At 43.9% G+C, this 23,465-nt stretch overlaps 1 protein-coding gene across 1 annotated transcript in view; it reads left to right on the forward strand.

Annotated features, from left to right (window-relative positions):
- The first annotated feature begins 434 nt into the window (after positions 1–434).
- The window catches only part of RNLS (renalase, FAD dependent amine oxidase), a 250,114-nt gene continuing 227,083 nt past the window's right edge, over positions 435–23,465 (forward strand). The window contains exons 1-4 of the mRNA XM_046027156.1: positions 435–604; positions 1,805–1,910; positions 2,585–2,727; positions 8,862–9,020. Of these exons, the coding sequence (XP_045883112.1) occupies positions 487–604; positions 1,805–1,910; positions 2,585–2,727; positions 8,862–9,020 (526 nt within the window). The 5' untranslated portion in view covers positions 435–486. The remainder of the gene's footprint in view (positions 605–1,804; positions 1,911–2,584; positions 2,728–8,861; positions 9,021–23,465) is intronic.

Below are 23,465 nucleotides of genomic sequence, written 5' to 3' on the forward strand. Positions count from 1 at the left end.
CTTTATATACCTCAGAGCACGTGGAATGTGTTCTAAAATATGTACCGAAGGGCCAAGTGATCTCAAGTTTTCTGGTGAACGGTCACAAATCTGACACGCAGACGTTACTGTCCCCATTTCACAGATGGAGAAACTGAGGCTCAGGGTTACAGGGCAGCGGCAGAGCCCGGGCCAGTCTGAAAAGGACAGCTCCTGCACTCACAGGTGCTTCTAGAGGAGGTGAGCCTTGGCCTTCCGGGTCCCTCCCTCCACACTGCGGGACTGCGCTGTCACTCCCGCAGCGGCTCCATACTGCATCCCTGCCCCCTCTACGAGGCTCGGGAGCACCCGGGGGTGGCCCGCCCCGCCCCGCCCCTCGGCCCGCTCGCCTCCCGTCTGCCCCCTGGAGGCCGGCGGGCGGCACTGCGCGCGGGCGGGGCGGGGCGGGACGGGCCTGGAGCGCGGAACCCGACAGCCGGGTGCGGCCTCGCCCGGAGACCACGGGCCATGGCGCGGGTGCTCATCGTGGGCGCCGGGCTGACCGGAAGCCTGTGCGCAGCGCTGCTCAGGAAGGAGGCGCCCCGTCCAGTGCACCTCACGGTGTGGGACGAGGCTGGGGACTCAGGTGGGTAGTGGGGTGGTCGAAACGGGGGAAAGGAACCCGGCGCCTGCTGGCGGCCCACCGCGTGAGGTTTGTGGGACGATCCGGTCACCCCGGCCGCCACCTCCCGGCGGCGACAGGCGTGGTGCACGCCCGGTCACGTGACCAGAGCCTCCAGCTCCCCCGAGAGGCGCGAGGGGGGCGGAGTAGGCGGTGACGCCCTCGGCGGCTAAGGAGCGAAGGAGTGGGAGGAGCCCCGCGGGGCGGGGAGGGAGGAGCGGGAGGAGCCCCGGGTGGGAGGAGGAGGTCACTAGGGGGAGTAGGAAGATCCCCGCGCGGGGTCAGGAACTTGAGGAGGGAGGACACCCGTGGTGGAGGAGTGGGGGTTTGGGACAGGAGGCGGGAGGAGGCCCGCGCGGGTCAGGGAGGAGGAAGGAGCCTAGGGCAGGAGGAGAGTGGGGCAGGGAGAGAGGGAGCCTCGGTCAGGGTCCGGGAGGAGCGGGAGGAGCCCAGGGCTGGAGAAGTGGGCGTGGCGCGGGGTTGGGCGCCGGGAGGGGGAACCTTGGTCGGTCCGGGAAGAGCGGGAGGAGCCAAGGCGTAAGGAGCACAGGTTGGGGGACCAAGAGCCGGAGGAGTCCCTCGCGGGGTCAGGGAGGAGAAGCGGGAGGTGTGCCACCCGGAGGGCAGCCCAGGAGCTCCGGCAGTTTGCACAGCTTGGGCCTACCCGCTTGGCAGTACGATTTTGTTTGTTTTGTTTTGTTTTGTCTTTAATTTCGCCCTGGCGGTGACTTCGAGGCCATTTGCACATGTCGAGGATGCCAAAGTGCCCTTGGACCAGGACTACCAAGACTCCTTTTTTTCTCACGAAACCTGGTTGCGGGAGTGAAAACCTGCCCCCAGTGATTATTCTGACATCGCATGCGTTATTTCGTTGGACGTTCTCCACGCACCCACTCCTGTTGTTTAAATGTGGGAATCCAGGGGCCAGGCACAGCGCTGAACACCACTGCATGGTCCATGTGTCCTCTTTAAAAATACCTCGCAGTGACCAAGTTGTCCTAACGGTGGTAGAGGACAAAGCCCAAAACTAAAACAGAAAAGCACAACAAAGTCCTCTTTGAATACAGGCCTAATCTCTGGGCCACCCTGGGGTGCATAATTGAGGCGTTCATTGCAGAAGGTTCATTCTGATGCACTAAGATGTTTCTTGTGAATGAATCCAAGGGGGAAGAATGACGACAGCCAGGAGCCCCTATAATCCACAGAGCACGGTTGACTTGGGTGCCCAGTACATCACCTGCACGCCTCACTATGCCAAGCAACACCAAAGGTGAGTTAGTTGACAGGAATCTATCTTCATGCCCATATGATATAAACAGATAGAAATCATCCGTTTTTAACAGAGTGACACTTTGCCTCTTGTCATATAGTGAAGATATTATAATAATGTCATTGACGGCATTAGCCAGAGTAAAGTGGGAAAGCCAGAGGCTGTGCCTCCGAAGGGTGATCCTGGAGACTAGAAGACAGGCTACATCCAGGGCCCAATTTAAGTATGAATTACTGTGCTGTGTTGGCAAAGAGGACAACTAGTCAGTCTCCACCAAATCAAAATGGGGGAACTGTATACCTTTCTATGTTCACTGTCTATAATTTTGAGATATACAAGAAAATAGGCCTTCAGCTAATGTCAGCAGGATTTATAGATTCACAAAACGTTTCTGTTCTTCTCCTGGATGATGAAGCTCTTTGCCCCACGTGGGGCTTGAACTCACCACCCCCAGACCAAGAGTCCCCTGCTCTATTGACGGAGCCAGCCGGGTACCCTTTGAATTGTTTTCTTAACATAAAACATGCCTTGAGTTGATCATGTGAAGATTTCTAGAGATTTCTAGAGATTTCTTAGAGAGTGATACTCTCTAAGAACTCTTGGAAGAGAATACAGTATTTTTAAGCTAACCGTTAGTCATATTTAATTATATCATATATATTTATTTATTTCAGTTTTTATGATGACCTGTTAGCTCTTGGCATTTTGAAGCCTCTGACCTCTCCTATTGAAGGGATGGTGATGAAAGAAGGAGACTGTAACTTTGTGGCACCTCAAGGAGTTTCTTCAATTATTAAGCATTACTTGAAAGAATCAGGTGGGGATAGGATTTTCTCTGCTTTCTTTTACTATTGGCATTTAAAGATAAATATTAATATTAATACTATAAAGAAAGTTACAAAATAGATGTTCTTCTCTTTACCACCCAATAGCTGATTTTCTTTCATCCCTAATAATAGTTTTCAGTGTATGCGTCTAGAAAAAACTTTATGCATCTGTGTATTGATTTACATGGCTGCCTCTATTTATTTATTCATGTGTGTTTATATTTATTCTTTTTAAGTATACAAATGGGATTATTTTTCATAAACCGACACCTTGTTTGGCCTGTTTGTAATAAATCAGTCCCCTCGAGTTATCAATCTGTCTGCCTCCTATTGGTTCTGTTTCTCTGGAAAATCCCAATACATCATCATAAACTGAATCATATCTTAGGTCTATTTTCATAACAACAAATTCAGTATGCTTCATTTTTCTCAATGCCTGTACAGTGTTAATGTGATTTCTTTATGAATAAATAAATACATTGCTTATGACAGTATTAGCTTTCTGGAAAATATGTAGGTTGTTGGTGGGGTGAGGGGTTGTTTTGGTTTTTGCTAATACCGATACCGCTGCTTTGTTTAAGTGTGACACACTTCTTTAGGCCCATCTGTAGGACCAGTTTCTAACAGGACAGTTGCTGTGTCAAATGGTGTTGTGAATTTTTAATTAAACTAGGTGGTTCCATCTGTTCCTCTTAAAGAATATCTCGTCAGCAGTAATGAGGAGGCACCTGGGTGGCTCAGTGGGTTAAGCATCTGACTCTTGGTTTTGGCTCAGGTCATGATTTCAGGGTGGTGAGATGGAGCCCCACTCTGAGCTCAGTGTGGAGTCTGCTTGAGATTCTCTCCCTCTCCCTCTGCCCCTCCCACTCGTGTTCTCTCTCTTTCTAAAATAAGTAAATAAGTCTTTTAAAAAACTTTTTAAAAACAGCGAATGAAAATTTCTCTCTCTGCGTGTCTTGATATTATGGAGATTTTTAATTTTTGCCAGTGAGGCAGGTTAAAGCTGGTGTCTTCTTGTGTTCTGATTTGCACTGATGTAGTTCTGACTGAGTTTATGCATCTTCCTGTTTTTAGCCAGCTCTTTCCACCTTTTTTCTGTGAATTTCTTATTTATGACCTTTGTCTATTTTCTATTAGGATTTTCATTTATTCTTCATGTATTTTATGAATGTTTTGAAAATGACCTTTTTAAAAAAGTTGATAAATGATCTTGGATGATAAACAATTTGGTTTTTTAATTTTTTAAAGATTTCATTTATTTTTGTGAGAGAGAGAGGGAGAGAGAGAGCGCGCGCATGTGCACGAGGAGGCAGGCAGAAAGAGAAACAGATTCCCTGCTGAGCAGGGCACCCCACCCAGAACTCGGTCTCAGGGCCCTGGGAACATGACCTGAGCCCAAGGCAGATGCTTCACTGACTGAGCCCCCCAGGCGCCAACAATTTGTTTTTTTTTTAAACAGAAGTAAGTTTCTTGATGAATCATAAGTAAATTGCCCAATTCAAGATCACTGATGAAAGGTGCTGAGACGTTTTGTTCCATAAACTATTTCTAGAATAATTACTGTTTTGATTTTCTTCATCAAGTTTTACTTTTTGGGAATTCCAAGAATCCCTGATAGCAGGTAAGGGAGGGGTCGGTTAGATTCAATATACATACAGCATGGGGACATAGTAGATGTCATTCTGGTTAGACAGCTTCTCCATCGAGAATTCAGGCAATGATGGTGTATTGCTTAGGATTTTCCAGAGAAACAGAGCCAAAAGGAGCTAAATATAATAGAATGTGTGTGTGTGTATTTATATAAGTATATATAAATATATAAACATATAAATATAATTATAATATATAATATTTAATATATTATATCATATATAACATATAATATAATCTTATAATATATACTGTAAAATATATAATATATAATTAATAGAATATATATTATAGAAATTATTTAATATATTTTATAGATACAATTATATATAAATAATATATTTTATATATGATTTGATTATATATAAAATACATACTATAATATATATAATATATATTTGTGTGTATTATATATACAAATATATGTAACAGGATATATTTGTATATGTATGATTTATTATAAAGAATTAGCTTGTGATTCGGGAGGTTGGCAGGTGTCAAGATCTGCAGGATGAATTGGCAAATCCCAGTACAAGGGGTAGAAAAACCCCCAACAACCCCTCGTCCCAGTTTGAAGGGTGTCGGTCAGGAAGAATTCTTTCCTTGTGGGGCAGGTCAGTCTTTTGTTTCATACATGCCAATGACTGGATGAGAGCCGTGGGTATTAAGTAGGGAGGGTAATCTGCCTTACTCATTCTACCAATTGAAACGTTAATCTCATCCAAAATCATTGTCAAAGATAGAGCCAGAATAATGTTTGACCAAATATCTTGGGGGGGGGGGGACTCCATGACCCAGTCAAGCTAGTGCATAAAATTAACCCTTACAGAAGGTGATAGCATCGGATATTTTGTAGAATGTCACTGTCAGCTTTATCTCTTGCCACCATATAACTTAAAAATCTCATTTCCATCATGATTTGACCCAATTTGGATGTGCCTATTTACTGAAATCCTCAAGTACTTATTAGCTGTATTATATGTCCTATCCATCTGTCCATGCACACACACATCCCTTCAGTAAACACTTACTGAATACTTCCTATTGCCAGATGCTGTGTTAGGTGCCAAGGATTCAAGAACCAAAGTCCTTGCCCTCTTACATCTGATGTTCCTCCCGCAGAGGAATAGTCCTTGAATACACAGTACCTACATCCTTCTCTTGGTAGGTGTTTGGGAGAATATATATTTTATCTTCCAATTTTGCTTTGGAAGCTCTTAGGAAAAGAGGTCGTATTTAATTATTTGTGGCTCACATAGAGTTTAACCTACCCTGTACATGGCAGGTAGGTACCATGATATACAGATTTCTGTATCTGTTTCTATATATGTATATGTATGTATGTACATTGGAGTTGTTAAATATATTTAATATAGTTGTGAAATACATTTAATACATATATTAGATGATTATCAGTTATAATTTAACCAATTCTTAGTAAAAACCCGCTTATTATTTTCTATTTGTACAGCCTCTTGAGACAGTGGGGTTTTTTTTGTTGTTGTTGTTGTTTTAAAGGTTTTATTTATTTATGTGACAGACAGAGATCCCAAGTAGGCAGATAGGCAGGCAGAGAGAGAGAGAGGAGGAAGCAGGCTCCCTGCTAAGCAGAGAGCCCGATGTGTGGCTCGATCCCAGAACCCTGGGATCATGACCTGAGCCGAAGGCAGAGGCTTTAACCCACTGAGCCACCCAGGCACCCGAAACAAAGGTCTTACAGACTTTTTTATCCCTATGTAAAATATTATTTACTTCAAAAGGTAATTTTTAAAAAGATTGCATACTACTGGTCGAAAGTTCAGAAGATACAGAAAAATAGCAGGAAAAAAATAGACATCAACAATAAGTCCATTTTGTGACCTACTTTCTCCTTTTTTAAAAATTGAATTTTTACACAATCGAGTTCAAGATCTATATAATTTGAGTGTATATAAATGATCTGTTTATTTTAATATTATCTTCGTACTACTTCAAGAGTTTTTCCCCCATTTACCCAGATCTTTTGTTACAGAATTTATAGACCTTACTATACTATTTTAAATTTTGCAATTGTATCCTTTTTTTTAAAAATATATTATTTATTTATTTGACAGAGAGAGATCACAAGTAGGCAGAGAGGCAGGCAGAGAGAGAGAAGGAAGCAGGCTCCCCGCCGAGCAGAGAGCCTGATGTGGGGCTCGATCCCAGGACCCTGGGATCATGACCTGAGCCGAAGGCAGAGGCTTTAACCCACTGAGCCACCCAGGCACCCTAATTGTATCCTTTTAAACATCCTTTAAACTTCTGTGAAGTTTTCTCTCCACTACATGATCCACAAGAGTGTTTTCATGTTTCCACAACATAAGTGAGACAGTTTCTGGAATCGGAGTGACCTGGAACTAACTAACCCCTTCCTAGCTATGTAATAATAGCAAAGTTTAAAAATCTAGACCCTGGTTCTTTCATTGGAAAAAAGTGAGAGTAATCACAGTACCCACTGCAAAGTGTTATTGTGAAGACTATGGGATAGAACACATTCATTGTCAACCCAAGCAAGCAGTAAGTAGGCCAGGTACATAGCAACCTTTTGCTACATGTTGGTTTAAAAAAATAATCTCCTTAATGAAATTGACCTTGCATAAGAATCAAATTGTTAAGTCATTCCAAAACTATTCTACAGTCTGGAATCGATAAAGTTTACATCCCCACAGTCTGTTGGACGTACCAGCATCATTTTGATTGGACCAGACTTCCAGGAAATTATCTGTATGGGATACGACTAATTACATATGCTTTCGAATGTGTTCAAATCTCTAAAACCAATATTGAGCAGAACAACCTTCGAGAACAGTGGCCTGAGCAGCAGAGTTGCTGGTCCTGTAGGTCTGGCTTAGGTCTCAGAATGTACCTTCGTACCAGGATCCGAGGTGCCGCTGGTGCTGCTGGTCTGGGGTCCACACTGAAGAGAACAATGGACATATACCTTGCAGAATACTTTGGGACCCTTGGGATGCATGTGCAGGACATCTGGCTGGGTATGGAGAACTTCCAGGTCCGTGGACTTCAGTTCCCTGAAACACGCACGCCTGCTCACCACCATGCAAAACTCTTTGCCACGGCATCCTAAATAAATAGAACCAAGTGAGAGGAACAGTTCAGGCTTTACTGGAGCCAGTGGGTGAGAGTTCAAAGTTCCAGTTCTCCGCACCTTCCCCAAGTAGGGGCCTTGGGGCAAGCAGGCAGGTTGGAGGCTGTTTACTAGCCCTTGCTCCGGTGTATGAACAGAACGAAGCTAATTGCCTTGAAGAGATGGACCCCTGGGCCTAGTTAGCACCTTGTTCCTTCTAATATATATTGCGCTTGATTTAAAAACTGTGCATGTTTACAGTGTTGTCGCTGGATTCCAGGGACAGTGAAAGCATCTGAGGTCTAGAGACATGACATGGAAGAAATGAGTGTTTTTGGATGGATAAGACAACCTGACACAGGCAGATATTCTGAGTCAATGTCAGAATGACAGTGGAGGGACCTTCTGGGGGAGGAGGATGGAGTCGCCGCAGGAAGGAAGCTTCAAGACCAGGGCGGACATAAGCCGGATTTTCGTGGCTGGGATGCTGCAGTATCCCTGGAAATGATGACCGAGATCTTCCAGCGTGCTTTTTTGTCTTGTTCTTTCTTCATTTCTTGCTTTTCTGTTCCTGAGACTGCATACAAGTAGGTTTGTAAAAACAAATCCAGGTTTTCTGATAATTGAGATGTGAGGTAGGTGCTTGGTCTCAAGAAGACTTAGCGATCCAGGGATATTTTCTTGTCTTTTGGTTTATGGTTCCTGATTCATTCTCTTCAAAAGGTACTTATGAAATCCCTAGCATGTGGCGAGTACTCTACTGTGTATGAGACCCGGTATTCGCAGACACAGAGCAGACGTGGTTCCTTCCCTGGGGGCTCACAGGTTAATAGGGAAGAAAATACTAGTCAAATAACTACTCAGGTAATTATCAAAATACCGTGGTGATAGAGAAGAAAAATGCTATGAGAGGACATTCTCAACCGTATTTCTCTTCATTCCAATTTTTTTTTAAGATTTTATTTATTTGACAGAAATCACAAGTAGGCAGAGAGGCAGAGAGAGAGGGGGAGGAAGGCTCCCTGCTGAGCGGAGAGCCGGATGTGGGGCTCGATCCCAGGACCCTGGGATCATGACCTGAGCCGAAGGCAGAGGCTTTAACCCACTGAGCCACCCAGGCGTCCCTTCATTCCAGTTCTTAATAAAGGTAAATTGATCCACCAACAAGGGCTTGGATCTCGTTCACAGACACCTTTTTCGGGTCTAAGAGGAAAGGGGAGGAATTCTGACCTACTGGGGAAGTGAGCCCCGAGAAGGGCGCCTTCACTGTTCAGTTCCCCTGAATGGATCCAGTCTGTAACTCCTCTCTCTCTGCCTGTTCATACTGGAAACCCTGAGGATGTGAACATGACCTTGCTTTTGGAACAGGTGCTGACGTCTGCTTCAGACACCGTGTGACTCAGGTCAACCTGCGGAATGACAAGTGGGAAGTCTCCAAGGAAACAGGTCCCCCAGAGCAGTTTGATGTCGTTGTCCTCACGATGCCGGTTCCGCACATTCTGCAGCTCCAAGGTGACATCGCAAACTGTGAGTCCCGGGTGGCCGTCCAGCTCACAGAGTGGGGTTCCTCTCACGGGGCATGAGTTTAGTGTAACTCTCTCAGCAGACGGCACATTGTGGATTTTATTGATTTGTGTGTTTTAGAAACTGATGCTGTGGCCTTGTTCGTGATGTTAGTCAAGGTTAAACTTAAACCCACAGAATTTTTTTTAACTGGTTAAAACTTGAACATTTTTCTTACCGCCCTTGCTTTTAAGACGTAAATATTTTTGATGAACATGCAGTTGTTTGGCCTAAAGGAAGACCAGTCTCTTTGTGTCAGTCCTGGAGATAAGAAGGTTTTTATGAAACGAGAATTGATTACATCAGGCACCTGGGTGGCTCAGTAGGTTAAGCTTCTGGTTTTGGCTCAGGTCATGATCCCAGGCTCCTGGGATGGAGCCCCTCATCGGACTCCCTGCCCAGCGGGAAGTCTGCTTGTCCCTCTGCCTGCCGCTCCCCCTGCTTGTGCTCTCTCTCTCTCTTTTCAAGTAAATACATAAAATCTTTAAAAAAAGAAAAGAAAGAAAATGTTTACGAATGATTGACTTGGTACACTTGACAGAGGGTAAGTTTCTTTGGGTTTTGTATCAGCTCAAATGAGAATTGGGCCCCATGCAAATAAGCCTGTGTTTAGTTCATTGTAAAGAGGCCACCCTAGCCATAAAGGGTTAAAACAGAACACCCCACAGTAATCCTGTACCACCTGTGGGTCTAAGACAAAGGGATTGTTTATTTGAGAGGGAGGGAGGGAGAGGGAGTGCGAGGGGAGGGGCAGAGGGAGAGGAGCTCAAGCTGACCCTCCACTAAGCGCGGAGCCAAGCAGGGCTCCCTCTCCTGACACTAAGATCCGGACCTGAGCTGAAATCAAGAGTCCAGTGCTCAACAGACTGAGCCACCCAGGTGCGCCTAAAACGCAGGGATCAAAGACATCTGCTTTCCCTTTAAGTTCTAAATCTCAATGCGGAGCTCAGTATGAGGACTGTTAATGTCTTCTCTCTGTCTTTTCCCGAGAGCCTTAAATAGTGCTTGTGTGATTATTACCCGGTTACGTCATAATTCCCCTGCGTAGACGTCCATCTACGTAGCCACGTGCTGCCACCTCGTGGACGCTTTGTGTAGTGCAGGTCCCCTCAGATTTTTTGAACCAGAGCCGACTCTGAAGATGAGCGCAAAACAGAATATACGGAAAACCGCGACTGTAATTCACAAAATCCCAAGTGTTACAGGGAAATAAACTTAGGCCCACAATAACTGAGTAACGTGCTCAGAAGTGCGTAGCTAGTCAGTGACAGGCCTTGCTTTCCTACCAGCTGTGAGCAGCTCGGAGCCTTTGCTTTCTTTGCATTTCCTTCTCACCCCGGCCCACTTTTAAATCACATCTGCCCTTTTGCATCAGTGCAAATACCATCGCTCCCGTGAAAGACTTCCCTGTTGATTACACGTGGTCTGGGTTTCCCTGTATGCACTGCTCTCTCCTTACTTTGCTTTTTACAGAAGACACTGAGCTACTTTGTGTGTGTGTGTCAATTACTTGTTACATTTATTACATTATTCCAGGTGTGAGAACAGGGAATCCTTATGGCCCATGTAGACAACCTCTTATAATTTGTGATTTGCCTTCTGGTTCTATAACTGTACTGCTCTCTGCATATTAATATCACAGGATTACCTCCCGTGATCCTAAGACATTATTATGATTATTTCCATTCTTGGTGCTGAAGGAATAAGCATCGGTTTTATTCCTCAACTTGATTATAAGCTCCTTGTGGTCAGATGACTTTGGAGTCCACCGGTTCTGGCTTGGTTCCCCATTCAGGTGCTGGGGTAAAAGGGTGAACCTTGAGGGTTTCAGGACGGGAAGGGACTTCGGGGCTCATTGCTTCTGCCACCCTGACTTTAGAGATGAGGAGTTTCAGATGTGTTCCACCTTCTACAAGATCGCACAATTTAGTGGGGACCATACAGGAGAAAGTGTGGCTGAGGAAAAGGAGGCACCTTTCAAATATCATTATTGTCTTGATTTCATGTTTCCTACACATTTATTTACTTATTTATTTTAAAAAAATTATTTATTTTAGAGTGGAGGGTGCGGAGGGAGAAGGAGAGAGAAAATCCTCAACAGACTCCCCGCTGAGCAGGGAGCCCAACATGGGGCTCTGTTCCAGGACCCTGAGATCGTGACGTGGGCCAAAAGCAGGAGTCGGACGGTTAACTGATTAATCCACCCAGGCGCCCCCATGTTTCTGACACATTTAAATACAACTCTTCATTGGGCTGTCATAGGACATCTGGGTCTGAATCCACATGGGGCATCTGGGTATGAATCCACATACCGGACTCCCTGCTGGAGTTCTTGCCTCCTCCTGCTAGGGCCATAGCAGAGGCAGTGGAGAGATATTGTGGGGTGAACAATGTAGAATAAAGCGGGTGGGACGTGGTGAGCGACTGTCAGACTTGAGAACCCTGGAAGGTTCTGCTCCTTGTGCCATTCTGCCTCCCACACACCTAGATGGAAGGAACGCGTGCGTTAAAGGTCTCCTGATGGATTTGTGTCCTTGTTGGATTGGTACGCCCTCTCACATCCTTAACACCAGAAGGGTAATTTGTTTTCTTGAAACAGGAAGTAATGAACATATGAACCAGGTCAGGTACCGGCGTGTCAGGGAGCACCCCACTCTGCCCTGTAACTCACTCCTGCTCGCACCACATGACTGCACAGAGGTGAGAACTGTGTTCATTTGAGCAGAAACATGGTCAGACAGCCCCAGGGGGGAAAATATGCGAGTCCTCCCTAACTTGACCCCACGAAACACTGCTAGTTTTAGACCAAAGGCCTCAAGCTGCCGAACATTACTTCAAGAGGCAAATGAATGAAAGCAAAAGGTCTACATGCAGCCCATCGGAAGGGTCACTAATAGGAAACTGAGGGGGAAGCAGGGATAGCCGTAGAGTGGGTCTCCTTCCTTCAGGAATCCCAGTGTACTCGGGTTCCTGGAATGAACCATATGTTCTTTGTGCATTTCCTCCTAAAGCTCCCTTTGCCTGCCGTACTCGGACACGTGCTCTGTCTCCCTCCTTCAGGACCCAGCCCCCCACCGAAGAGTTCCCCGGGCTTCTCTGACAGCTCTGCTCTTCAGGGAAAGCACCTTGGCGACTTCTCCAGAACTGTGTCTTTACACTCATTTAGCTCCTGGTATTGGCTCCACCGCAGAGAACAGTTCAGGGCACTGATGGAGGGAGCCAGAATTTGTAACCCAGCCATGCCGCTCACAGTCTGGGTGATCTGGGGCAAGCTACTCAACCTATCTGAGCTCTTGTGTACGAAATGAGGACAAATCACATGATCGACACACGGGATCATAGTGAAGACTCCGTGAGATACTCTGAGTACAGACCTTGTCAGGGCGTTGGACACATAGTAAGCACATTGCTTTTATTAATACTCTTGCTGACTTTTTAACATTTGTGACTTTTCTACCACTAGGGAAAAGGTCTGGGTATCTGTTTAAGGGGTGGAATGCTTAGTGTTGGGGATTAAGGCAGCCAGAAAAATCCCCTGTATCAGTAAGGATACTGGAAACACAGCGGGGAACATTACTTTGCTCTTGTGCAAAACAATGGCACATTTGGACCCAGAACACTGTGTGGTCCTTTCGCCTTAGAGTCCACAACACTAAAGTGCAAGGAATGTCTGTTTCTTCATTGCTCTAAGTTGACAAATTACCCTCTCCACCTACCTGGTAGAAAACCCTCCCTTGTCCTCAGTAGGGTATCTTCCTTTCCCTTGGGGGTCACACGGGAATTCCAGGCTTCCATAGTGCCAGGGAAAAGGGTGGGTGATGTGGCTCCCGGGTGCACAACGTTGCCAGCATTATTGGTGCTCCTCTGCTGTGTCGGCTTGGGCCCAGCCCGGCAGGACTCACGGACGTCTCAGGGGACAGCTGTGCACTGACCCAGAAGACTTTCTGCTACCCTGCAGGCCTAGAAAATGCTCCTCGTGAATTCTGCTGCAAATTGCCTCCCAGGCAGGGCATGCAAGTGGGAGCCAGGTCTCTACCCTGACAGGAACCCCCCAAAACTTCTCCCCTTTAGACATTTCATGTCCAGCCCCTACCTTTCCATTTTCATTTTCAAGGACCCACCACCTCGACCCACCTTACAATCCTGCAAGAGAAAGATGCTCTACTTCCTTCTGACTGCATGTGTGGTGAGGGTAGGGGTCATCCCCACTTTTAGAAACACAGCACTGAGCATCTCTTTCCTAGACTGGAGGGTGGGGAAGGGAGAGTTAGCTTTCCCTAAATTGCTCATCTTGGTAAATTCTCGAATTTCTGGTTGCTGTGTGATAGAAAAGCTGGAACAAAGCTGCAGGAGCTCTCAAGAAGGCACACTGTAATAACGGAAGGGTCACGCATATCTGTGACTAGAGGCTAACAGGAGGAAATGAGGAGAACATGGAATTGCTCTTAACATTCTAGAATACAACCACAAAAGGAGCAACAGCAACCTGGAAGCCTAAAGTCAATAATTTCTGTTGAAGGACATGCACTCTAATTCGTTGTAGAGAAGTTTGCCCTCCGACAAAATATTATCTGTTTGACTGAATCTAAAGGAAATGCTTACTTTGCTTCTATTTTAAAAATTATAACTCATTTGCCCAAAATGTAATAGTTTAAGGTTTTCAGTAGATTCACAGATGGGCGGTTTTTGATGAACTGCTAAAGATCTTGGAGCACTGCATCAAAAACTAATGATGTATTGTGTGGTGATTAACATCACACAATAAAAAAAAAGAATTTGAATATACAAAATAAAATTTTAAAAATTGTCGAATTAATGTAAAAAAATTAAGATCATGGGGGTCCATTTCTAAATTTGTAAAGATGTCCCAGAGAATATCCGCTTTTTCAATAGTTATCGATGTGCGTCCCTTTTCCCCACATCGGTTCCCTAACAAGCAAGCAAGCAAAACTCCTCATGCTGTCTCACACTCTATTCTCCTGTCCAGCCCCTGGCTCCACAGTCTGCCTTCAGATACCCTGACTGGTGCACTTCAGGTTTATGGAATTGCTCAGGATCTATTTTTAATATATCTATTAATATAGCTAACATTTCTGTGCTTTGGATTCACCTTGATGTGTTAAACCAGTTTGATGGACATGGAGGTTTTCTGTTTCATAAAGTGTTGCTCACAGAATGCTCACAGTGTTGTTAAGTGCAAATCTGAAACAAAGATTTTCTCCACTAAATTTCTTTCCTAATGGAAACAGTTAATTTTAACATAGAGTAGAGTTAGGCCCTGTTGATGGTTTATGTTCTAAGTTTTCTTGGCTAATCTATGTTTTATTTCTCTGTGCTTTAGAATCAGGTTTCATTAAAAACTCCAGTTAGAATACTGACTCAAATTACATTGAACGTAAGCATTAATTTAGGGAGAAAGGACACTGTTACAATAGTGCATCTTTCTACCCAAAAGAACACACACAAAAAAACAAAAACAGCAACACCAAAAACAAAACAGTTCTCTAGGAATTTTTATGCCCTTCGGTATAATTTTGTAGCTTTTATTTTAAGGTCTTACACATTTCTTATTAGGATTGTTATGAAATCGCTTATGATGTCTGTGGAGATTGTGAAGAATGTCACTTTTGTTTTATGTTTACTTAGGCGTTTTCAGAGAAAACCACCTGGTTGTTTTTAAATCCACCATGAAAGGTCTGTTTCTTTTGATAGTGGAGTTAAGCCCTTTTACGTTTATTGGGGTAAACAGCATGTTACTTTTATCTTTTCCATTGATGTCTGTTATTTATTTTACTGTAGTTTTTTCCCCCATTTTCTTCTTTTCACCAACTTTATCAAATGTCTCTTTTTCCTTTTCTCATGCCATTTATAGGATCTACAGTGCTTTGTCATTCCATGAATGCTTATCCTTTTATCCTTTACAAATGTGTTTAAACCTATTTCATCTCCCTCCTATTCCTTTCCACTTTAATTCCACAAAAAATTTTTGAATGCCTACTGTATTAGATGTTGTTGGGTAAAGTAAAAAAATTAAGTAATCCTTCCCTTCTCCCAGAATAATTTTTTATCACTTTATATGAAAAAGCTGATGAGTAATCTGAAAACAAAAGAAACACTCAGAGGTTGAACTAATAATTAATTCCCTGCACTGTCCTCTCTTCCCACGTCCCAGAGATAATTGATGTTAGTGGTGTGGTGAGTGCCCTTCCACACCTTGCTCCAGCATACAGTGCCTTCTAAATGTATTGTTTTGAAATTGACTCTTTAAATTGACTTTTCTTCAGGGTCATCTGACTCTTGATTTCAGCTCAGGCTGTGATCTCGGGGTCCTGAGATTGAGCCCCACGTTGGGCTCTGCACTCACACGAAGTCTGCTTGAGATTCTCTCTTTCCCTCTCCCTCTGCTGCTCCCGACCCACTTGTGTGCATGCTCTCGCACTCTCTCTCTCTGAAAATAAATAAATAAAATCTTTTTAAAAATCTGACATTTCTTCAGATAAATACATCTTATCTATTTCTATTTAATGGCTGCATAATCTTGTGTACTTTGGAAGTCCTAGAATTTAGTTTTCATTCCTTATTGTATATTGATGGACATTCATGTGCTTTCTAGTTTTTTTTCTACTTATTCCTGTTTACTGCTATATTGAGTGATAAAGTGCCAACATTGGAATTTTGGGCTCAAAAGATCTGTATGTTTTAACAGATATTGCCATATCACTTTCTAAAAGTTATATACTTTCTAAAAATTTTATAATGATGTGTATTCTTAATGTTTGAGAATGTCCACTTTTCCATATACTCTTAGCAGGAGATATTTTTTAATTTATCTTTTAAGATTTCTGCCATAGTTACAAGTGAAAACAGGTACATTTTTCTTGTATTAATTTGTATTTCCCTTGACTGAAAACGAAATTGAGCCTCTTTTCATGTGTGTTGGTCATCGGATTCCCCTCGTGTGAATATCCAGGTCCTTTCTTTTGCTTACTTTTCTAGTGGGCTCTTTGTCTCTTAGGAGTATTTTGTATGTAAAAGATATTAATGTTTTTCATATAGTATCACAAATATTTTCCAGACTATCATTTATTTGTCTCTTGCTTTTTTAAAAATGTCATTTACCATAGTAATTTCTTTTTTTTTTTTCTCATTTTATTTATTTTTTCAGCGTAACAGTATTCATTCTTTTTGCACAACACCCAGTGCTCCATGCAAAACGTGCCCTCTCCATTACCCACCACCTGTTCCCCCAACCTCCCACCCCTGACCCTTCAAAACCCTCAGGTTGCCCCAACCTCCCACCCCTGACCCTTCAAAACCCTCAGGTTGTTTTTCAGAGTCCATAGTCTCTTATGGTTCGCTTCCCCTCCCCAATGTCCATAGCCCGCTCCCCCTCCCCCAATCCCACCTCCCCGCAGCAACCCCCAGTTTGTTTTGTGAGATTAAGAGTCATTTATGGTTTGTCTCCCTCCCAATCCCATCTTGTTTCATTTATTCTTCTCCTATCTCCTACCCCCCCATGTTGCTTCTCCATGTCCTCATATCAGGGAGATCATATGATAGTTGTCTTTCTCCGATTGACTTATTTCACTAAGCATGATACGCTCTAGTTCCATCCACGTCGTCGCAAATGGCAAGATTTCATTTCTTTTGATGGCTGCATAGTATTCCATTGTGTATATATACCACATCTTCTTTATCCATTCATCTGTTGATGGACATCTAGGTTCTTTCCATAGTCTGGCTATTGTAGACATTGCTGCTATAAACATTCGGGTACACGTGCCCCTTCGGATCACTATGTTTGTATCTTTAGGGTAAATACCCAGTAGTGCAATTGCTGGGTCATAGGGTAGTTCTATTTTCAACATTTTGAGGAACCTCCATGCTGTTTTCCAGAGTGGTTGCACCAGCTTGCATTCCCACCAACAGTGGAGGAGGGTTCCCCTTTCTCCACATCCTCTCCAGCATCTGTCATTTCCTGACTTGTTCATTTTAGCCATTCTGACTGGTGTGAGGTGATATCTCATTGTGGTTTTGATTTGTATTTCCCTGATGGCGAGTGACGTGGAGCACTTTTTCATGTGTCTGTTGGCCATCTGGATGTCTTCTTTGCAGAAATGTCTGTTCATGTCCTCTGCCCATTTCTTGATTGGATTGTTTGTTCTTTGAGTGTTGAGTTTGCTAAGTTCCTTATAGATTTTGGATACTAGCCCTTTATCTGATATGTCGTTTGCAAATATCTTCTCCCATTCTGTCAGTTGTCTTTTGGTTTTGTTAACTGTTTCCTTTGCTGTGCAAAAGCTTTTGATCTTGATGAAATCCCAACAGTTCATTTTTGCCCTTGCTTCCCTTGCCTTTGCCGTTGTTCCTAGGAAGATGTTGCTACGGCTGAGGTCGAAGAGGTTGCTGCCTGCATTCTCCTCAAGGATTTTGATGGATTCCTTTCTCACATTGAGGTCCTTCATCCATTTGGAGTCTATTTTCGTGTGTGGTGTAAGGAAGTGGTCCAATTTCATTTTTCTGCATGTGGCTGTCCAATTTTCCCAGCACCATTTATTGAAGAGGCTGTCTTTTTTCCATTGGACATTCTTTCCTGCTTTGTCGAAGATTAGTTGACCATAGAGTTGAGGGTCGATTTCTGGGCTCTCTATTCTGTTCCACTGATCACCATAGTAATTTCTTAAGATTTTTATTTGGTTAAGCATGTTGATCTTGCATGGCTGCTGGCTTTCCCAACTCACTTCTCATTTCCCTCACTTTGAAGTCTTGTAAATATCCTAAATAGTATTTTAATACTTTTAATTCTCATGCTTTACATTTAAATCTTTATCTGTAATACGTGTTTATAAAGTATGAGATAGTGATCTCGCTTTGTGGGGTTCCCTCCCCCCCGTAGGAATACAGATTTTATGAACATCGTAAGATTTATTTTTCCCACTAAATTGAAATTCCTTTCTTGCCATACATTAAGTTCCACATACACTTCTATTAGTTTTTGGATATCTGTTTTGTTCCGTTTATTTATTCCTGTGCCAATGCCATCACTATTTGACTTATAGTCACTTTGTAGTCATAAGTCAGTTTTAGGGAGTCTGAGCTGAACGTGTGGGGTGTAAGCATGAGAAAGCGTGATTGTTCTCTGGAACGGCCCTCAGACTCTCCTGTGTGACCTCCAGGTCTTTCCACAGAGTTAGGGCCTGAATGGAGTCTTGGTCACTGGCAACAACTTTCTAGTCACCTTTGGCTTTGGAAGAGTCTAATGCTGGCTTTTAAGGCTCGGTTATGGTTATTTTAGTCTTGAGTCTGAGCTCATTTGCTCCATCCATAATGCCAAGTAGGCCTGTCTGGTACCAAGGGATGCTGACAGAGTGGCCTTGGGGTCTGATTTTGAATATCTGCCCACTCCTCTCTTCAGACTGTCTCCTGACTGGCTGCTTGGTGCTGGGAGGGAGTTGGCCTTGGCTTCCCTGGAGTTCATTCCTGTAGTCTGATGCTTAGGGAATGGGTCTACATGTAGACAGGGTGGGGTGTGTTTTCTTGGCCCAGAGGGTGGTTTCTGCTTCATACCGAACATTTCCAGGGCTGTTTCCCTGTGTCTAGAGGCAGGGATGTCTTCCCCAGGCAGCCCCGCCTACCGAGCTTCACCTCAGTCCCTATGGGGTCTGCCATTCAGCAAGTACCTGTTTGGAAAACAAGGCCTCTCCTTCTTGGAACTCCCTCTCCAGGAGTGTTTCTGGATCCTTCTCTGGGGGGCTTCCAGGATTGGGAGGTCGAGCTTCTCTCTGAGAATACTGGCATTCCCATAAAGCTGAGCTTTGGCATTTCACATCCTGTTGGAATTTTCTCTTTATATTGACCAGACAGTGGGGCTCAGAGGAGCAAGGCCAAGTCTTACTTACAAGTGAGTTCTCAGAATTCGCTGAAAGCAGTTGGCTAGGTCCTTTTCTTGGTGACCTCTGGAACTTCAAATGTAAGATCATGGTGCTTTTTGTCCCAGCTTCACAAAGAGCCGGGGAGAACTGCTGTTGCAGTTTTCACACTTGGAAGGCAGGAATTTCCTTCCCACACTTTTCTAACTATATCTCAATTTCATCATGACCATGCGCCCGTCGGGAAAGTTGACTTGTTGGCCCCCCTCTGCCCTACGCTAGCCTCCTGTTCATCCTCCCAACCTGTGGCAAAACTGCTTCCTCAGGAGTGTCTTCCTGACCTCCAGGCCATTTCTCCTACCATATGTAATCCCAGTTTTCTGTGCCTCGTATGCTTAGCACTCCCTACAATTGCACTTAATTAATGGCCCAATCCGCAGTGTGATGTGTGTCTTCCCTGGAAGAATGGAAAGAACACGAAGACAAGAACTGGTTCCAATTCACCTTGTCCTGCTTTCCCAGGATCCCGTCACCTGTGGTTGGCCCTCAGGCTCTGTTTACTGAATGGATGACAGGCACAATCTCAAGTAAGTGTTGCAGAACAGGCAGGGGGACAGGAAGGGAGTGCTTTGGAGAAGAAAAAAGGTCTTAGCAAAAAGCTGGAAGTAGAGGTGCTTATCTTTTATTTTGGGGACTGAAAATGGACTGGCTTGGTGGGAGAGAAGGCTTTGGGGTGGAAAGTTAGGGAGATAAAGCTGGAAATGTGGTTTGGGGGCAGAATTGGTGAGCCTCGGATGTGGACATCCATTGAACAGAAGTCCTAGTTCATCAGAAATACAGATTCTACCTTTAAAACCCGACTGGGTACATTGAGTTGGTAAATAAATTTACCTAACTGGACTGAGAGGAAGGAAATTCTTGCGGGACTTTGGTGAATGTTGTCCAAAAGGCTTTTCATCTGAACAGACTCTCTGTCCTTAAACAGACACTTAGCACTTCAGTAAACCGAACTGGAAAAATACTGAAAAAAAAATCTCAGAACCTATCGTGTACTATAGAATAAAAGGATGACTATTGCTCACTATAAACACCTTCAATCTCCTTCCTACAACTGCTAGACTCTCCCATTATCTTTGATGGAAAAATGAGAACCAGTTCTTTTCTGCTAAAAGAAGTTTAAATTCCTCATTTTTCTTTGACATTTTGGTGAAGAGATTTTGCTTAAAAGCACAGGAAACAAAGGTCCTCTCTTCATCAGGTAACATGCTTCATTGCTTTTTCTGGCAGACCATCTCCATAGCAGGGGAGATAATTCAGTTTCGAAACGTCTCAGATATTAATTGCTCTGTTGGGCTGCCTGCAAGCTTATGAACTGAGATCTCCATTTTTAGAAAAACCAATTACTACTATTAAATTCCCTTTATTTGTCATGTCTCGATCTTCACCTTTTATATCTCCCTCATCTACTTGTCTTTCTTTATTATTATTTGCATAGTATTGGAGAGTGAGCATTGGTTCTGGTTGGTGTCTCCTTCTCTTAGTGGCCAAGAGGCAGCCCACACTGATCTTTGCCTTCCTGCAGAAACCCCACAGTCAGTGGAAATGTCAGAGTCCTGCACCCATCGTGGGGTCTAGAGCCATCTGGTACCACTTTGTGCTGATTGCCCACTGAGGTCCTAGCGGGACAGAGCAAGCATCCCTCCTTCCATACCTGCCCCTCTGGGGATTTATTGCTGGGCTTGGAGAGAAGAGTACGAGGGCATCTGGAAGGATCTGGAAGATGATGAGAACTGGTATCACAAGCAGTTTGTACTTATCATATCAACCACTTCACCCTCACTGTTCTTCCCTCATTCTTCACAATTGCCTCGTGAGTGTTTTACTCCATTTTACAGTCAAGGAAAGTGAGACTCCAAGAGGTTACATTAACCTGTCTGAGGTTCCGGAGGTCACGGAGCTATTGGGTGGCCATTTGGAATCCAGTCTTCTCCAGGCTCTGGTGACGGAAGCCGTGTACCTTTTGGCCACTGTCCCCAGCACCATTGTGTGTGATCTCCCCAAGCTTGATATAAACACATCAGATGTTAATATTTGGGCCCTTTGTTCCTGGACACGTGCTGTCGAGAGCTGTGTGATGTCTGAAATTCGCTCACCAGGTTGCTAGTTGAGCTCAAGAAAAGATCACTTCCTAAATCTGCCTTCCTGACTGGGCACTTCCTTCAGGACTGGGAACTCTCCTTTCCATTCGGAGTTCTTTGAAAACAGAAAGGCTTTAAAAGCCACAGCTAGATATGAGGTGAGATGAAAGTGCTGAGAGCTGTAATTTATTGAATCGTGTCGTTATCACCGACTTGGCCACCAAGTGACTTGAAGGAGACTTTTTCTCTTCTGGGCTGACACAGGCCTTTGGAGGAGACAAGAAATTTGAGAACTGAGGTTTTTATCTTTCTAGCAGAAATCTCTGAAGATTCAGACAAAATGTGCTACACCCAAAGAAGAAACCATTACGGCCATCAACTCCTAATTTGGAAGTAAGGAGCTGTAAACATTAACATTGAAAGAGAGGAAGGGAAGAATGGCAGTGGTGTAGTACCAACCTCCTGCATGGATACACTTTCTCCAGAACGTGTTTTCTTTTTCACAAATGGATCTCATTTAAGAAGTTCCTTATTCGTTGGACCAGATTTACAAGACAGAGCTCTGCGCTGACCGGATGTTTGGATCCTCCCTCATTCTTCCGAAGCGTTATTTCCAGAGTCTGACATTTTCTCACTTTGACTTGAATGTTTGCTTCTAGAAAACAATGAGAAAGATCTTCTAAAAAAGCATTTCATGTTTACCAGTGTAGAAGTCTCTTGGTTTGAGGAAACTATTTAATTGTTGGTCTCTGCTAACACTTCCTCTGTGACGTAATAGTCAAGGAAAACCACTCTAGTCAAAGCAGAGTTTGCTTTCCATTTCTCTGAGTTGTTAGGGTTTTTTTTTTTTGTTTTGTTTTTTGCATCTTATACTTTTATTTGCCACAGGCCAAATGAGATGATATTTTATTTCAAGAAGGAAAATTAAAATCCAGTTTTATTTGTTGAAAAGTGAGCATTGTAGTCTTTTGTTTAGATGTTGAAATCAGGGTTATCATTGTACAGATCTTTGCTTGAACTCTCACTATGTGCTAGAAACTGGGTGCTTCAGATACAGCAGTGAACCGAACAATAAACGCTGCCGGGAACTCTTGCTCCAGTGGGAGGAGACAGAATATCTTATAATAATCTATTCCAGGTGGAGGAGGAGAAATAAAGAAATATCTAGGAGAGGTAATCGTAAGCGCTGGGGAAAGAAAATGAAGCAGGATAGGGAGAACAAAACACGATAAGGAATACTGTTGTACGCAGGGTGAACAGCTCTGTGACAGTCGGAGTTTCAAGCAGCCGAGAACGGAAGGTGGTGACAGTGGGAGCCACAGCAGTATCTGGAGGGATATCCAAGCAGAAGCGGCTGCATGTGGTAAAGCACAAAGAATGAGCAGTCTCTCAGGAAGCCAGTGTGGCTGGTGAATAGTCACATGGAGGGCCGGTGGCGGAAGAGGAGGGCAGACAGGAAGCAAGGCGTAGCTGTTGGAGGGCTTTGTGCTCCGATGAAGACATTGGCTTTTACTCCACAAGAGCTGGAAGGCATTTCGTGATCTGACTTAGATTAAGGAGGCATTCTCCTGCCCTTGTGTGGAAGTTAGACTGTAAGAAGACTGGCCTGACCAGACGGACTGATACTATAGATATACAGGCCAGAAATGCAGGCGGCTTGGGCTATAGCATGTTGAGGGTGTGTCCCAGGGTGGTGCAATCCACTTGTACAAGAACCCTTAGTTTTTGCTATAGTTCTCCTCCTGATACCGGATCTCAAGGGTCCAGAGAGTTAGGGAGAAAAATCACACAATCATTGACAGTGCCAAGAAAGTGTTTGAAGAAAGAAGGAATAGTGAAATGCTGCCTCCAGTTTCGTTTAAGAATTGGCCATTGGATTTAGGAATATGGCAGGGCAGTGGTGAAGCTCCTCTCTGGGTACTAGAAATGAGAAACAGATCAAAGAAGGCTTGAGAAAAAACAGGAAGAGAAGACACTGAGATTGTAGGTTTAGACCAGTGTTTGTCAATCTTATTTTCGTGATTACCTTCCTAAGGAGCTGTTTTAGACATTTTTTTCCTAATTGTTCTGCCCTCTCCCCGATGAAATTCAGATATCACTGATAGGCTTTATGTTTGTTATATATTGTATGTATAGGTATTTGTTTTATGCATAGGAAGAGTAAGAATTTCTCACCCTGCAAGAACCCGTTTTTGTTCACTGAGGGCAGTATCACCCCTATTGGGAATGGAATGATTTAGAAAATTCTTTAGAGGAGTTTTCCTGTTGTGGGGGGGTGGGGTGGGGTTCAGGGGAGTTGAGGAATTGGGCTGGAGGCTAGAGAAGGAGGCTGGGTCATATTTTTATTTTGTTGTTTTTTTTTTAAAGATTTTATTTATTTATTTGACAGAGAGAAATCACAA

Source organism: Meles meles, chromosome 13, assembly GCF_922984935.1.
Source record: "Meles meles chromosome 13, mMelMel3.1 paternal haplotype, whole genome shotgun sequence".
NCBI lineage: Eukaryota > Metazoa > Chordata > Mammalia > Carnivora > Mustelidae > Meles > Meles meles.